The sequence below is a fragment of the Dermacentor andersoni genome, chromosome 3 (assembly GCF_023375885.2).
Source record: "Dermacentor andersoni chromosome 3, qqDerAnde1_hic_scaffold, whole genome shotgun sequence".
NCBI lineage: Eukaryota > Metazoa > Arthropoda > Arachnida > Ixodida > Ixodidae > Dermacentor > Dermacentor andersoni.
Genome location: NC_092816.1, coordinates 227,261,318 through 227,279,574, shown reverse-complemented (window position 1 = coordinate 227,279,574; position 18,257 = coordinate 227,261,318). Strand labels below are relative to the sequence as shown.

Sequence of the window (18,257 nt, the reverse complement as noted above, 5' to 3'; positions counted from 1 at the left end):
AGGAGCAGTAAAAAAGTAGCATAACTGTACTGGGTAATTTTTTGCGTTCTTGATTGTGAACACTGGGATCATATCAATGAGGTTCTAATGTATACCTTTACCACATGACCTACATCTATCTCTACCGCATGTCCCACCTTTCACACATATACATTTTTCCACTTTGACACACCTAATGCTAATGCATTAAACAAAATGCAAGCCACTGCACACCTTCACCACACCCGGCTTTGAGCCACACACCCTGCATGACGTGCCTTTGCCACATCGCCCTATGCATCACCGGCCTCGTGCGCCCCTTCCCATCTCTCTTCTAGCCCACTCTTGTCTCGACTTGGGTATCGGAGGGGTGGACGGGAGAGCAGTGCACGAGGCCTGCGATGCGTAGGGGAATGCTATGAATGTGTGCCGTGTGGGGTACGTGGCACAAAGGTGGGTGTGGCGAGGGTGTGAAGCATGCGGCAGTTGTGGTGCCTGCCGTCTTTCTTTTCCTGAATTTTGCATTCCTTTTTCTTTCAATGCAGATGCCCAGTAGCCATATTTAATTGTTATATTCAATGATGCAGCATGGGAACATTTTAATAAGCAGTTTATTTTACCATAGAATACACACAAAAGCTCACAGTGCAGCAACTGCTCAGTGTTACATCCGATTATTGTTGGTCATTAATGCTATAAGTAGGTTCGACTGTGCTTGTTTCTGTCTAATTAAAATGTTGGTGTTATTTTACTGTTGAACATTGTTCTGTAGGGCAACTGGCGCTCCACTATACATATAAATATCCATGCCACAGCCGATGGCTCAGTCGGGCATGGTGTGAAACTAGTGCATGTTGTCTCTTCAGGGCTGCCGAATGTGCTTGGCGTTCCCCTTTGCTAACAGTACAGTTTAAATGTCTGTCCCCTCCGCTTTTCTCATGCAACCCAGTTGCAGCAAATATCGTTTATAACAATAGGATTTTCTTGGAGCTTAAATATGGTTATAAACGGTTTCGACAATACAGTCATCAGTATGTGTGCTGAATTTTGTGGCCTCAAAACACCTGCCAGGCATTCTATACCTGTGCCGTGGCAACAAGGTAAACATCACAGAACAGTGGACAAAGTGCTGCGTCACCTCGATCACTGGTTCAGTGGTCGCGCCTCCCCGGCCAGTCTGCTGGCGACGCGTGTGCTTGCGCTGATGCATGCGCAGGCCCCGGTAGCTGGTGAAGGACCGGTCACACAGGGCACAGGCGTGCTCCCCTACACTGCCTGGCTGCCCTTCAAAGTGTGACCGCTCGTGCGCCTGCAGCGCAGATGCCGAAGAGAAGGTACGGGCACAGGCACAGCACTGCAGTGTTGGGGGTCCCCTGTCTCGCGAGCCATTGGTGCCCTCAACGGTGCCCACGTCATCACCACCGTGCGATTGTTCCATGTGGCGCTCCAGCCAGCCCTGCATACTCCATCACATCATTCAACTGACCACTCGCTGTCATTTCTTTGATGATGCAACTCCAAAACTGGAAGAGCAGTTTTAGAGTTGCATTATTCATTTGTAACACTGCATGCTTCATCCATACCTTTTGTATGTATATTTTAGCGAATGCTCAACTGGTGGAGTTTCATATCTTAAACAACGAACGGTCCGTGCAAAATGCCACAGTGAAGAGCTCCCAGATCAATCTTGACTATCCTGAATTTCCTAAAGGCTCACTGAAGGTAAAAATAAATTTGCCTGTATTAGAAGAACACTCCTCAAATACCACAAAAGACTAGCTTACCATGAAAGAAGGACAGTTAAACCAGAAACACGCCACAACACTGTGGTTTGAGCCTAAAAGTAGCACACAGCCTTAACAGCACCTTGAAAGGTATCTGTATAGTGTAACAAAACAAAGACACAAGAATAAATGAAGACGAAGACAAGCGCTAACTATCAACAATGAAAATTTTACTTCCGTGATCAGTCTACCTATACCCCCAAACAACCACATGCACACTATATCAACCATGAGGATACACTTACATACATGACGGTATAAAACAATGTAAAACCGATACAACAGGAAAACACAAAATCTAAATGACATATGGAAAATGCAGTTCAGAATTTATGCCATGCACAAATAATCCAACTCTCTCGTGGACAATGACAGTGATGGTTTGCTGATGCATTGCTCAGTGGCTGAGAGGATCTGCTCCGTTTTTATCACTAGTCTTACACATTCACACTTATCCCTATCTATAATAGTGGTATCTTCTAGAAGTGCGTGACATGAACGACATGACATGGATGACCAGTGCATCAGCAATCTCTCACTGTCATTGTCCGTGAGAGAGTTGGATTATTTGCACAAGGCATAAAGGCTGAACTGCATTTTCCATGTCTTTCAGATTTTCTTGTTTTCCTGTTGCATCTGTTTTAGTTTCTTTTCATACCGTCATGTACGTAAGTCTAAAGTCACGGTTGATATCATAGTGCGCTTGTGGTTGTTTGGGAGTATAAGTATGACTGATCCCGGAAGTAAAATTTTCATTGTTGATAGTTAGCACTTCTCTTTGTTTTCGTTTCTTCTTGTGTCTTTGATTGGTTTTTCTATACCGGTACCTTTCAATGATGACTGACCAACAAGCCTATATCACCACCTTCGTTGTTAACGCCACAACCCTGCAGTTTGATACAAAAAGGAGCACATGGCTTTAGATGCCACAACCCTAAAGTTTGAGCGAAAAAGCAGCACATGTCCTTAGATGCCATGACCCTGCGGTATGGGATACAAAGCAGCACATGCCTGTAGAAGCCACGACCCTGCGGTTTCAGCTGAAAAGCTGCACACGGCCATGGACGCAACAACCTGAATGGCCTTGAATGCCACGACCCTAATGTTCGAGCCAAAAAGCAGCGCATGGCCTTAGATACCACGACCCTAAGGTTCAGGCCATAAGCAGTACATCGCCTTAGATGCCATGACCCTAAGGTTCAAGCCAAAAAGCAGCACACGGCCTCAGACGCCACAAAACTAAGGCTCTAGCCGAAAAGCAGCACACGGCCTTACATACCATGACCCTGTGGTTAGAGCCATAAACCAGCACACGGCCTTAGACGTCACGACCCTAAGCTTCGAGCCACAAAGCAGCCCACGGCCTTAGATGCCATGACCCTGCAGTTCGAGCACAAAAGCAGCACACGGCCTTAGATACCACAACCCTGCGGTTACAGCTACAAAGCAGCACATGCCTGTAGACACCACGACCCTGCGGTTTAAGCTGAAAAGCTGCACACAGCCATGGACACTATGCCCCTAAGGTTCGAGATAAAAAACCGCACATGGCCTTGAATGCCACGACCGCAATGTTCGAGACAAAAAGCAGTGCACGGCCTAAGATACCATGACCCTAAGATTCGAGCCAGAAAGCAGTACATGGCCTTAGTTACCATGACCCTAAGGTTCAGGCCATAAAGCAGTACGTTGCCTTAGATGCCACGACCCTAAGGTTTGAGCTAAAAAGCAGCACACAGCCTAAGATACCACGATTCTAAGGTTTGAGCCATAAAGAAGCACACGGCCTTAGATGCCGTGACCCTAAGGTTCGAGCCAAAAAGCAGCACCCAGCCCAAGATACCACGACCCTAAGGTTCGAGCCATAAAGCAGCACACGGCATTAGACGCCACGACCCTAAGGCATGAACCGAGAAGCAGCACACAGCAATGCCATGACCCCAAGGTTCGAGCCGAAAAGCAGCACACGGCCTTAGATACCACGACCCTGCGGTTAGAGCCATAAATCAGCACACGGCCTTAGATGCAACGACCCTAAGGTTCGAGCCAAAAAGCAGCGCATGGCCTAAGATACCATGACCCTAAGGTTCGAGCCAAAAAACAGCACACGGCCTTAGATACCACGACCCTAAGGTTCAGGCCATAAGCAGTACATCGCCTTAGATGCCATGACCCTAAGGTTCAAGCCAAAAAGCAGCACACGGCCTCAGACGCCACAAAACTAAGGCTCTAGCCGAAAAGCAGCACACGGCCTTACATACCACGACCCTGTGGTTAGAGCCATAAACCAGCACACGGCCTTAGACGTCACGACCCTAAGCTTCGAGCCACAAAGCAGCCCACGGCCTTAGATGCCATGACCCTGCAGTTCGAGCACAAAAGCAGCACACGGCCTTAGATACCACAACCCTGCGGTTACAGCTACAAAGCAGCACATGCCTGTAGACACCACGACCCTGCGGTTTAAGCTGAAAAGCTGCACACAGCCATGGACACTATGCCCCTAAGGTTCGCGATAAAAAACTGCACATGGCCTTGAATGCCATGACCGCAATGTTCGAGACAAAAAGCAGCGCACGGCCTAAGATACCATGACCCTAAGATTCGAGCCAGAAAGCAGTACATGGCCTTAGTTACCATGACCCTAAGGTTCAGGCCATAAAGCAGTACGTTGCCTTAGATGCCACGACCTTAAGGTTTGAGCTAAAAAGCAGCACACAGCCCAAGATACCACGACCCTAAGGTTCGAGCCATAAAGCAGCACACGGCATTAGACGCCACGACCCTAAGGCATGAACCGAGAAGCAGCACACAGCAATGCCATGACCCAAGGTTCGAGCCGAAAAGCAGCACATGGCCTTAGATACCACGACCCTGCGGTTAGAGCCATAAATCAGCACACGGCCTTAGATGCAACGACCCTAAGGTTCGAGCCACAAAGCAGCACACTGCCTTAGATGCCATGACTGTGCAGTTCGAGCCAAAAAGCAGCAGACGACCTTGGATACCACAACCCTGCAATTAGAGCCCTAAAGCAGCACACGGCCTTAGACGCCACGACCCAAAGCTTCTAGTTGAAAAGCAGCACACAGCTTCAGATGCCACGAAACTAAGGCTCTAGCTGAAAAGCAGCACACGGCCTTACATACCACGACCCTGCGGTTAGAGCCATAAACCAGCACACGGCCTTAGATGCCACCACCCTAAGGCTCGAGCCGAAAAGCAGCACACGACCTAAGATACCATAACCCTGTGGTTAGAAGCAAAAACCAGGACACGGCTTTAGATGCAAGGGCCCTAAAGTTCGAGCCACAAAGCAGGACACGGCCTTAGACGCCACGACCCTAAGGTTCAAGCCACAAAGCAGCACATGGCCTTATACGCCATGACCCCGCAGTTCGAGTGCAAAAGCAGCACACGGCTTTAGATACCACAACCCTGCGTTAGAGCTACAAAGCAGCACATGTCTGTAGACACCACGACCCTGCGGTTTAAGCTGAAAAGCTGCACACGGCCATGGACACTACGACCCTAAGGTTCGAGATAAAAAACCGCACATGGCCTTGAATGCCACGACCCTCAGGTTCGAGCCAAAAAGCAGCCCACGGCCCAAGATACCATGAGCATGCGGTTAGAGCCATAAAGCAGCATGCGGGGTTAGACGCCATGACCCTGCGGTTAGTCATAAAGCAGCACACGGACTTAGACACCACGACCTTAAGGTTCGAGCCACAAAACAGCACATAGCCTTAGATACCACAACCCTAAGGTTCGAGCTAAAAAGCAGCACACGGCCTAAGATACCACGACCCTATGGTTAGAGCCATAAACCACCACATGGCCTTAGATGCCACGACTCTAAGGTTCGAGCCACAAAGCAGCACACAGCCTTAGACGCCACGACCCTAAGGTTCAAGCCGAAAAGCTGCACACGAACTTAGATGCCCCCGACCCTAAGGTTCGATCCATAATCTAGCACACGGCCTTAGACGCCACCGACCCTAAGGTTCGAGCCACAAAGCAGCACATGGACTTAGATGCCACGACCCTGCGGTTCGAGCCGAAACGCACCACACAGCCTTAAATACCACGACCCTAAGGTTCGAGCCATAATCTAGCACATGGCCTTAAACGCCACTGACCCTAAGGTTCGAGCCACAAAGCAGCACACGGCCTTAGATGCCTTGACCCTGTGGTTCGAGCTGAAAAGCAGCATAGGGCCTTAAATACCACGACCCTGCGGTTAGAGCCATAAACCAGCGCACCGCCATAGACGCAAGGACCCTGCCATTTCAGCTGAAAAGCTGCACACAGCTTTAGACGGAACGACCCTAAGGTTCGATATAAAAAAACCGCACACAGCCTTGGATGCCACAACCCTGCAGTTTGAGCCAGAAAGCAGCACACGGCCTTAGATGCCACGACCCTGCAGTGTGAGCCGAGAAGCACCACCTGGCCTTCGATGCCATGACCCTGCGGTTTGAGCCAGAAAGCAGCACACGGCCTAAGATGCCATGACCCTGAAGCCATAAACACGCACACAGCCATAGACGCCACGACCCTTAGCTTCAAGCCACAAAGCAGCACGCAGTTTTAGATGCCAGGATCCGGCGGTATGATAGATAAAGCAGCACAGGGTCGTAGACGCCACCACCCTGCTGTTTCAGCTGAAAACCAGCACACGGCCTTAGACGTCATAACCCTAAGGTTCGAACCGAAAAGCAGCACATGGCCTTAGATGCCACAACGATGCAATTCAAGCCGAAAAGCAGCACGCGGCCTTAGATACCACAACCCTGCAGTTAGAGCCAAAAAAAAGCACATGGCCTTAGATGCCACGACCCTGCAGTTAGTCATAAAGCAACACACCACCTCAGACGCCACGACCCTAAGTTTCCAGCCACAAAGCAGCACACGGCCTTAGATACCATGACCCTAAGGTTCGAGCCACAGAACAGCACGCGGCCTTAGATGCCACGGCCCTGTGGTTTGAGCCGAAAAGAACACGGCCTTAGATACCACGACCCAGCGGTTACAGCCGTAAACAAGCACATGGCATCAGACGCCACGACCCTAAAGTTCGAGCCACAAAGCAGCACATGGCCTTAGATGCCATGACCCTGTGGTTCGAGCTGAAAAACAGCACACAGCATTAGGTACTACAACCCTGTGGTTAGAACCATAAAGCAGCACATGGGCTTAGATGCGCCAACCCCAAGGTTTGAGACAAAAATCAGCGCATGGCTTAGGCAGCATGGCCCTGCGGTTCGAGCCGAAAAGCAGCATGCAGCCTTAGATACTATGACCCTGCAGTTAGAGCCATAAAGCAGCACACGGCCTTAGATGCCACGACCCTAATGTTTGAGCCGCAGCACACGGCCTTAAACGCCACGACCCTAAGGTTCATGCCGAAAAGCAGCACACGATGTTACACGCCACAACCCTGCGGTTCAAGCCACAAAGCAGCACACTGCCTTAGATACCACGACCCTGCAATTAGAGCCATTAACCAGCACACAGCCTTAGACACAACGACCTTAAGGTTTTGAGCCACAAAACAGCACATGGCCTTAATGCCATGACCCTACGGTTAGAGCTATACACGAGTACACGGCATTAGACGCGACGACCCTAAGGTTCGAGCCACAAAGCAGCATGCGGCCTTAGACACCATGACCCTATGGTTCGAGCCGAAAAGCAGCACACAGTTTTAGATGCCACCACCCTATGGTTCGAGCTGAAAAGCAGCACATGGCCTTAGATGCCACGACCCTGTGGTTCTAGCAGAAAAGCAGCACATGGCCTTAGATGCCATGAGTTCCGCAGAACTATTACGACAAACGCTTGCCTTTGCTTCGAGCTGTTGACAAATTCGACTTTGCCCTGCCATCACCTAGCCACCTGGTTAGCTCAGCTGGTAGAGCGGCAGCCTCGGAAAGGCGGTGGTCCCGGGTTCTAGTCCCAGACCAGGACGAATTTTTCTTCAACCACAAGGCTTTTCCTTCTAGGAACCTGTATGGGCTTCTTTTGTAGGAATTGCTATGAACGGGCGGATGTCTCATTTTCCTTAAATAATAATGAACCAAATTGCCGATTTCGCCAACTTCGTTACATCAAGGGTTAACTGTACGCGATTTGACATTACGTTGCATGCACAAGTTCTAATTATAAGATAGAAAGTATCATAAATCAACATAAGTTGTACTGGGAAACGTTTAGCATGTAACACACTTATGAGTGCACTACTTGTGCAGCAGAGAGTTTAACAGCACAAAAGACCTAATTATGTGCAGACGACTGACATATTGTCTGCACAATGTGCTGCCTCGTGTGCTGTTCAATTCCCTTCAGTTCGGTTCAGCACACTTTTACTTGTGTAGCATTCACAACATTCCCTGTTGAGTTATGAAATGGAGTTAGAGTGTTTTTGTGGGTTAATTGTTGAGGGTTAATGAGCACGTTTATTAGAAAGTCACCCGAATCCTCAACTGGTCAAACCCAAACTTTTCGCTCCATGACAAGCGCAACTGACTCGCACATCTGCAGCTGGTACAAGCGACTAACAAAAAGAAGGCCGCTTAATCCGGCATCAACAGTCTGCTGCTAAGTTTATCCCCTCCGTGTTCTGTTAACTGTAATTCACTTACAATGGCATTTAATTTAATTTAAATTGTATTAAAGCAGATGAAGATGCATGTGACTTACATGTGTCCTGGTGGCTTTGCAGATGCAGCGCCAGCTACCAACACAACATATAGATCAGTGCTGGGTAGTATCGAAGATACATGTATCTTGGATACATGTACTTGGATATTCTTTGGGTATCTTGTATCTGTATGTCTTGCAAGATATGTGTCAGTAGTATCTGTATTGCCGATACATGAAAGAATGTATACAAGATACTGGCTATCGCAACATCACCATGCTAAACTATAGACGGCTGAATTCCGCTTACCAAACTGATACTTTTGTCACTAAGTGACCTGAATAAAACCAAAGTCTTTCATTACTTTCTATCTGGTCATGAAACTTCCGCATGACGTTATGGGAAAGCTTCATATAGCGCCAGCAGCAGATGCACCGCAGCACTGGTACAAGTAGAAGGCAGACTCGAACAGACACCGAACGGATGTCACAGGCATTCTGTGCGTATGCTTGCTATTGTGCAACGGTCGACTGCCTCTCTATCAGCATGTGAATATTGTCAACACAACTTGCAAATTGCTGTCCTGTTTCTGTACAGTGTTCAGAAACTTCAACGTGAACAATTTCTAAACAACTACAATGACTTGTTTCATTTCCAGGTTCAAATGCGTTTGCAACAGCAGCTTAATTTATAATTCAAATTGTATACTTGGAATACTCTATCATTAGAAACTGACTACACCGCAAGTCCACATTGCACTTTTATGTAAATGTGCAAAAACACTTGCACTTTAAATCAGCAAAGCTAACCAATTGATTAACTAACAAGTAGATAAGTGCTAAAACAACAAAGTTATCCAACTGATTACTAAACTAATTTCTAATAGCTAAACTTATTACTAAGTACTAATTATTAAATTATTAGTAAACTATTACTAATTGTTACCAAACTAATTATCAACCAATTACTAAACTAACAAAGCTGACCAGCTGATTAACTAACCAAACAAATATGTCATTGCTAAACTAATTATCAAAATAATAACTAACCTAACTTACTAACTAATCTAACTACATAACAAACTTAACTCAATAATAAGTAACGTAACAAACTAAATTAACAAAGCCAATTCAATAGATAATTACATAATAATAACTAAGTAATAAACTAACTAGACTAACTAAATAAATAAGGTAACAGAACTAATGAACTAATCAAACTAACATCGTCATCAGCCTATTCATGTCCACTGCAGGACAAAGGCCTCTCCCTGCGATCTCCAATTACCCCTGTCCTGTGCCAACCGATTCCAACTAGCACCCGCAAATTTCTTAATTTCGTCGCACCATCTAGTCTTCTGCCATCCTCTACTGCGCTTCCCTTCTCTTGGTACCCATTCTGTCACCCTAATGGTCCAACGGTTATCTAGTCTGTGCATTAAATGACCTGCCCAGCACCATTTTTTTCTCTTAATATCTATTAGAATATTGTCTATGCCCATTTGCTCTTTGATCCGAACCGCTCTCTTTCTGTCTCTTAAAATTATGCCTAGCATTCTTCGTTCCATCGCTCTTTGCACGGTCCTTAACTTTTTCTCGTCAAGTTTATTTGTCAGCCTCCAAGTCTCTGCGCCGTATGTCAGCACCGGTAAAATGCACCGATTGTATACTTTCCTTTTCAATGATAACGGTAAGCTCCCAGTCAGGAGCTCATGATGTCTGCTGTATGTGATCCAACCCATTTTTATTCTTCTGTGAATTTTCTTCTCATGGTCCGGGTTCCCTTTGATTAGTTGACCTAGGTAAACGTACTCCTCTACAGACTCTAGAGGCTGACTTGCAATCTTGAACTCTTGTTACCTTGCCAGGTTATTTATCATTATCTTTGTCTTCTGCATAATCTTCCGCCCCACTCTTACACACTCTCTGTTAAGGTCCTCAATCATCTGTTGCAACTTGTCTGCATTGTTGCTGAATAGACCAATGTCATTGGCAAACCAAAGGTTGTTGAGGTATTCGCCGTCGATCTTTACTCCTAAGCCTCCCCAGTTTAATAGCTTGAATACTTCTAAGGATGCAGTGAATAGCATTGGAGAGATTGTGTCTCCTTGTCTGACCCCTTTCTTTCTAGGTATCTTCCTACTTTTCTTGTGAAGAATTAAGGTCGCTGTGGAATCTCTGTAGGTATTTTCCAGGGTATTTACGTAAGCAGTCTGTACTCCTTGATTACGCAATGCCTCTATGACTGCTGGTATCTCTACTGAATCAAATGCTTTTTCGTCATCTATGAAAGTCATATAGAGAGGCTTATTGTACTCTGCAGATTTCTCGATAACCTCGTTAATGACATGGATGTGATCGATTGTAGAGTAACCTTTCCTGAAGCCAGCCTGCTCCCTTGGTTGACTAAAGTCCAGTGTTGTCCTTATTCTATTGGAGATTATTTTTTAAAATATTTTATATAATACTGGGAGTAAGCTAATGGGCCTATAATTATTTAGTTCTTTAACGTGGCCCTTTTTATGGATTAGTATAATGTTTGCATTCTTCCAGTTTTCTGGGATCCTCGCAATCGATAGACACTTCGTATAGAGAGCCGCCAGTTTTCCTAGCATTTTGTCTCCTCCATCTTTGATTAAATCGATCATTGCTGCCTCTGAAGCCAGCTTCGTTACGGTTTAATTCATTACCTCTATGTCACAATCATCATCTCTCTGTTCTAAGGCTGCATATTTGTTTGCAAGTACCAGCCTAAGTTTGTCCGCTTTTACCCTTACTGCCTCTAAGTTGACCTGTTTTTTTCTTGACCAATTTTACTCTTTCTTTGTTCAAATTGAGGTGAATCCTGGCCCTCACTGAACTATGATCACTGCACTTTACCCTACCTATTACTTCTACATCCTGCACTATGCTGGGATTGGCAGAAAGTATGAAATCAATTTCATTTCTTGTTTCACCATTAGGGCTTTTCCAGGTGGATTTTCTGTTGCTACGTTTCCTGAAAAAAGTGTTCATTATTCTCAGCTTATTCCTTTCTGCAAATTGTAGCAGCATCTCACTTATAGCGTTTCTAGAATTGACACCGTAGTTGCCTATTGCCTGTTCACCCGCCTGCTTTTTCCCCACTTTTGCATTGAAGTCCCCCATTACTACTGTACACCGCGTTTGCACTTTTCTCATCGCTAATTCAACATCTTCATAAAACTGATCTACTTCCTCATCATCGTGACTGGACATTGGAACATAGGTTTGTACTACCTTTAATCTATACCCTTTATTGAGTTTGATTACGATTACTGCTACCCTCTCGTTGATGCTGTACAATTCGTCAATGTTGCCCACTATACCTTTATGGATTAGGAATCCTACCCCATATTGCTTCTTATCCGGGAGACCTCTATAGCAGAGGACATGGCTGCTAATCAGCAATGTGTAAGCCTCACCAGTTCTTCTAATCTCACCAAGGCCGATAATATCCCAGACAATGTCTGACAGTTCTTCGAAGAGTCCTGCTAGGCTAGCCTCACTCGAGAGGTTTCGGGTGTTAAACGTTGCAAGGATCAGTTTCCATTGGCAGCCTGTCCGGACCCATGTATTCTTAGCACCCTCTGCTGCATTACAAGTCTGACCGCCGCCTTGGTCAGGTGCTCCGCAGCCACTGGGAACTGAGGGCCATTTCATTGAGGAGATCATTTCATTAGGGAGGGTGTGGCCGAATACTGCACCAGGGAGGCCAATTCCTGTTCTGGTGAGGGAGTGTCTTTCTTCAAGCTTAGTGGGCCTTCCTAATACGGTTGTACCTGGATCAGTATAGCCCCACTCACTCTCGGCATCTTCGCCGGTGTCAGGCGCCACTCCAAGCCTGCAGATGTACTGCACTCGAGGATGTCATACGCAGATACACTATCGTTAGAAGAGAGAGGGGAGAGAGAGAAAGGGAGGGTTTGAACTTCAGACTACCGTAACCGAGCATAAAACATAGCTCAGTAAGATAATCCCTCAGGCGGCTAGGCTACCTTGTCGCTGATAAGTAGGGCCCAGAGGGCCCTACCTGCGTAAGAGATCCGCTAATTTGTCCGCCCTTTGAGAGTTTTTGCTGATCGCATAGGCTGCACGACATAGTGTCAATTCTTGGTAGCCCTAGCCTTTTGTTTCCCGTATCTTATGCATGCACGTGGTCTTGAGCGTGATACATTTTTGCTAAATTTGAACAGCGCTTAACACTTGCACGCAAAATAAAGAGAAAAGTTTTCAGCTATGACTAACAAAGCTGACCAACTGATTAGCTAAGTAATCTAACTGAAAAACCAAAATTATTCACTAATAACCTGACTATAATAACTAAGCAAATATAATTAACTTACAAACTACAATCAGCTAATAACTAACACGCTAAACTAGCTAGCCAAATATAACTTACTTATCCTACTAACTCACTAGACAAAGTGCAAACAGAGACAGCCATGCGAAACAGTTTGTCCAAGGAAGGCTACTAGTGGGAAGGGGGACGACGTCAATCATAAAACGATGCCGCGTGTAATTTAAACACAAATGTATCGCAAATTAAATTATTTTGCCAAAAGTTCCCAGTACATGTTCGCTCTACAAGCATGCTGAAATAAATGTGGGAGAGCCGCCTTGCCTCATGAAAGGTTAGTATGATCGCGCAGCCCGGCCATCTGACATGGCAGGTTGTTCACCTTCTACTTACCTAGGCCAGCGTCTCTGGCGCCACCTTCTGTCCCTATATGAAACTTTTGGGCAAGTTCCATGACTAGATGAAAAGCATTGAAGGACCCTGATAAAACTAAAGGCACATTCTTTTATCTTTCTGCCAGAGCCCTCCAGCAAGAGCAGGCAAGGAGGTCTACGTTTCCCTATTGGCGGAGCAGAGTCATGTGGTGGCACTCGTACTGTCTCAACAAAAACAAGCATGCAAACGTCTATGTGCAGCCGACCTTTTGTTTTTAGTTGTGTCGGTGCCATGACACTCGCTCATAGCCACCATACTGTGCTGCATAAGCCAATGCGTGCGGCACCTTTCGTGAAAATTCTGATGCCGCTATAGTGTCGTTATCCAAGTTTCTCTTGCCTGGTGCTTTGTTATGAACTCTGAAGAATGCAAGAATGGGGCTGCCTTGCGTCTAGTGGCTTTCACAAATCACTGACTTGAAGGATCTTGCAGATGTAAGTTTGACCGTTGTGAACCAAAGCGTGGATGGAAGAGTTGTGCATAAGGCAGCTATATTGTGTACGTGATTGTTGCTTGCAAGCACCAAAAGCAATTTCTTGGACCACATTACATGCGCAAACAGTAATACATTCACGGACAAAATAAAACTTCACAGCAGTATTTGCGCCATTGTGCAGAGCCACCTTATTGGCATTCCTGTAATCAGATGGTGACCCGCTAGCTGCTCAGCGAGCAGAGCAGTGACTCCTATCAATTACAAAAGCAACAAGCAAAAACAGCTGACAGTGCGGCATATAAAGCGTTTTCATGCTAAGCAGCTAAAGCAAACCTAACAAATTTTTTCGGAATGAAAATACACTAGAAGGGTCCCTTTAAGACGAACTCGAAGGAACCATGAAAATTTGTTCATCTTATCAGAAGTTTGTCTTATCAGAATAATTGGCAACATGACCAGGTGCATCCAAAATATTCACTTCAAAATGGTAAATGAAGTAGACTTCAAACAGGAGAAACTGACATTGAACGCATTTATTTAGCTTAACTTAATGGAAAACTATTTTCAAATGGTATTCCTGCTCGGTTTCATCCAGTCCGTGATGGACATTTTGTGCTTCTAAGCAAATTGGCAAACAGCCAGAAACGATGTCATCTCACCTAATGACCTTAAAAATCCTTCTGTGCCTTCATGCTGCTGGAAGAAGTTCACTAGGGAGTTAAAGCTGGCACCTGCGGCCTCACAGGTCATCAGTGCAGGCTCCAAGCTAGCAAAAGTACGAAGGAGCGCAGTGAGTGCGCAGCAAAGCAACGCAACCTAGATGAAAGTCTAGGTGACATTGAGCAAAGTGGGGAAGGGGAAACGAGGCAAAGCATCACAGCAGAGGAAGATAAGGCAGAGGCACACTAGGTTGACCTCCTCGAGCAATTGCTACAAGTTTCATTTGCGATACAGACGTACCAGGTTCGTCTCATGATAACATCGTCCTTGTGTGCCATTCACTGCATGTGCGAGTGAAAGCATGCGATAGTGAGCCGATGATGGCGGCTCAATCTTGTGTGCTCAGAGAAGGAAAGGGGGGGGGGGGGGGGGGCAGCATGCCGTCTTCCGTCATGTGCATGGCAGCGAGAGGGGAGGGAAAGGGGTGTTGCACTTCGGCCGCACGCGGTCGCGTGGCTATATTTCGAATGCGCTCTTCTTTGAGGGCACAGTCTAGGTGGGCCGATGGCTCATAGCGTTGCATGTGCTATGTTCTCACCGTCCAGTTTGCGTTGACGTGATAGACAGCGTGAAGGTTACTTCACTCGCTGCTGCTGCAGTGATGCCTCACGCCAGCATTTTGACAGCAAGTGTCCACGGTTATCGAATGTGATGTGTTCATGTTTTCCTGTGCATGCTGACACCATGCTTGTTAATTTACCGTAAAAACCCGCATATAATATGAACCCACATGTAGTACGAGGTGAAATTCTTGGTACGCAAAGTGGAAAAAAAAAGTTTTGTCCGCATATAATATGAGGTAATAAGCTCGAGGAAAACATTTATTTAAATTGCACTCCAAACTTCAATCACTGTCTTCCTCAGCTGTGCTCTCTTCGGATAATTCTTTGTCGGACATATCTTCCCTGAGGTACTCATCCTCTGTGCCATCGAGCGCGTTCGAGATGCCGCACTTCTTGAATGCGCGATGCACAAGGTCCTCTGGTATGCTGGCCCATGTGTCCACAATCCCCTTGCATAGCACGGCTGGTGAAATCCGCTTCAGCCGCCCGGTCAGCGTCACCGCAGGCTGACCTGAGCACATTCAATCTGCATAACACTGCTTGACTGCGTCCTCGAACGGCTTGTTCACGCAAACATCTAAAGGCTGCAGCTGAGACGTCATCCCACCCGGGATAACGACGAGTTCAGTGCCGGATTCATGCAACAGCCTCTTCACTGAGTCGGCCGAATGGCAACGAAATGCGTCCAGCACGGGGATGGACGGGAACGACAACGGTCCGCCGGGCCGCCTACACCAGATTGATTTTATCCAGTCGAGCACAAGATTCTCGTTCATCCAGCCTTTCTCGTGGCATCCCACGACCACATTTTTCGGCAGCTTCTCACCTTTAGGCCCTGTCTTGCGCTTGAAGACAACGTAGAGTGAAAGCTTGTGTCCATCTGCAGTGCACAACAACATGACGGTAACTCGCGTTTTCTCTTTGCCAGTGGACCGGACATAAACTTGTTTAGAGCCCTTTTCGTGCACGGTGAGGGGCGATGGCATGTCCAGATAAACTGGCGTTTGGTCAGCACTGCCGATTTGCCTTAGCTGGAAGTTCTTGGACTTGTGCAGCGAAATAATGTGGCACTGGAAAGCCACAAGCAGCTTTTCGAACGATTCGGGCAGCTTTTGCGAAGTCGAAGTTCATCAGCGTAAGGAAAAACGAGCACGGCACATGTAGTGATAAATCCAGTGCTTGCTCGCTTTGAAGGCGGAGCTCGGTAGCCCTTTTTCTCTTGCAAGCTCCTTAGCTTTTGCCTGCATAAGCTCCACGCTCATAGCTAGATGCACGGCTCGGTGTTGGCGTACGAACTCCGTCGAGGTGAGTTTGATTTCCGGGAATGTCCCACTCTTCGGGCCGCAAAAGCTTCTTCGCATTCCACTGCACACGAGAAGGGCTTCCTTCTGTCGATGCCATCCACGAATGCTTCCCTCGCTGATGCCAAACTGCCTCCTGGCCGCACTGTTGCCGATGTCCTGTGTGCCTAAAATAACCTTTCTCTTGAAAGCAGCCGAGTACTGTTTTCGTGGTCCGGACATCTTGGTCCTTCAATGCAGAATAAGAAAGATGCACTTCGCGAAGTGTGGTTTGCACGTGTGCTGCCAAGGTGCGCACTCAACAATAAAGAAACGATGCTGTAGTCAAGCAGCAATAACGAAACCAAGCCATAGCCACATAGCAATAAGGAAGCCAAGCCATAGCCACACAGCAATAACGAAGTCAAGCCATAGCCACATAGCAATAAGGAAGCCAAGCCATAGCCACACTGCAATAACAAAGTCAAGCCATAGCCACGCAGCAATAATGAGATCAAAACTTCTAGCCCAAATTTGTGAGAAATTTTCGTTCAGATCCGCATATAGTATGAGGCGAAAATTTGGGATGCTAATAATAAGAAAAAAACCTCGTATTGTACGCAGGTTTTTACGGTAGTAAGTAAGCAGATGTTCACAAGGGGCCATTCTGCTCCGGCGGCTGCTGTGTATGGCGCAGCCGCGCGACCCGTCTGCAATATGATCTGCAATGCGGACAGTCTAGGCGCACCGACGGCCGATAGCTTCGCATGCGCTATAGCAGCCATATGCTTGCGCGTCAACCACGTTCATGAAGCGAAACATCAACATCTCTTTTCGTTTCCTCCTTTTGTTTTTGCCTCTGTCTCCAAGCGATGTGCGCCACAAGCCTCCAAGTAGGGTGCCTTGATGCGCGCGCCCTCGGGCCCGATACATCAAGGCACCCTAGCCTCCGGAAACAGTAGCGGTGGCCGTCACTCCGAATGTTCATCTTAACCGAAGAGCAGGCCTGAACCTTAAGCGGATTTTTTTGCATTGAGTCTACAGAAAACCAAAGAAACATTCCCACATTCATTATATGAGAGAATTCGGCTTAACCCAGTTCGTCTTAACAAGAGTTCGCTGTATTATACTTTGAGAAAGAAAGACAAACATTTTGAGATACTAACAGACATTTCATTGAAATGAAGAAAGGTTGGTAGGAGTTAAGAAATTGCCAATTAAACATTTTTGCACCTATGCATTTGCTGCTACATTATATACAGTCGATCGCGGATATATCGAACTCGAAGGGGATCGCGAAATAATTCAATATATCGATAATTCGAAATATAAAATACGCATATCAATAAGCCTCGCTTTCGCCCGAAAGGGTCTTTCCGACGATGCTGTAGCGACTCTTAAATCGCTGCTGTCAACCAGTGCCACCAATGAAGCTTTCTTCTCTGAAGGCCACAGCAAACCATTTGGCCTTCTCCATGAGCAGTGGGCCGTCAACAAGTATGTTCTTGTCACGTGTCTCCAAAAACCAGGCGTACAATGCCTTCTCGACCTTGTCAAAGGTTGGGACGCGCACACGACACGCTCCAGGGTGACTGGACTGCACTGCCTTCAGCTTAACATCGGCTTAGTTCTTGAGCATCGTACTCAGGGTGTTGCAAGGAATTCCAAACGCTGCAGCAACTGACGACTTTTTCTCGCCAGCCTCCACCCATCAAATGATGTCTGCCTTTGCTAAACAATCCATATTCTCGCATTTTCTCGTGGCCATGGCTCCGGAACACGTGCCAAAAGCGGAAAGAAAAACGCACTGCACCACAGGAGTCTCAAACCTTTGTGTTGGCCTCGTGAATAAAAGGAACAAAGCAAATCGAAAGACGCACCACTCCGCGTCTCCACACTACCACAAGCCCAAGCTGCACTGACCTCGTTCGTCTCGCTGCGCCAGCGGTGTCAGCCAACCAAAACACGGGAAACGGGTGCCTGCAGTCAGCGTGGTTTCTCCCTCCCGCTTCCCTTTCACACCCAATCGCACTCCAAGTGCTCCTCGTCACGTGCCCTTTACCGACACGCCCCTTCCTCAGAGTGCGGGGCGGCGGG

General features: G+C 46.9%; 1 protein-coding gene across 7 annotated transcripts in view; it reads right to left on the bottom strand.

The window, feature by feature from the left end:
• The window catches only part of LOC126536175 (uncharacterized), a 181,389-nt gene that overhangs the window by 73,711 nt on the left and 89,421 nt on the right, over positions 1-18,257 (bottom strand). For 4 of the 7 annotated variants that reach the window (XM_072287426.1, XM_072287427.1, XM_072287428.1 and 1 more), the window contains one exon: positions 1,118-1,435. In XM_072287426.1, coding sequence (XP_072143527.1) covers positions 1,118-1,435 — 318 coding nt within the window. Of the gene's footprint in view, positions 1-1,117; positions 1,436-12,232; positions 12,312-18,257 lie in introns of all 7 variants that reach the window. The other 3 variants (XM_072287429.1, XM_072287431.1, XM_072287430.1) reach the window with 1 other exon arrangement.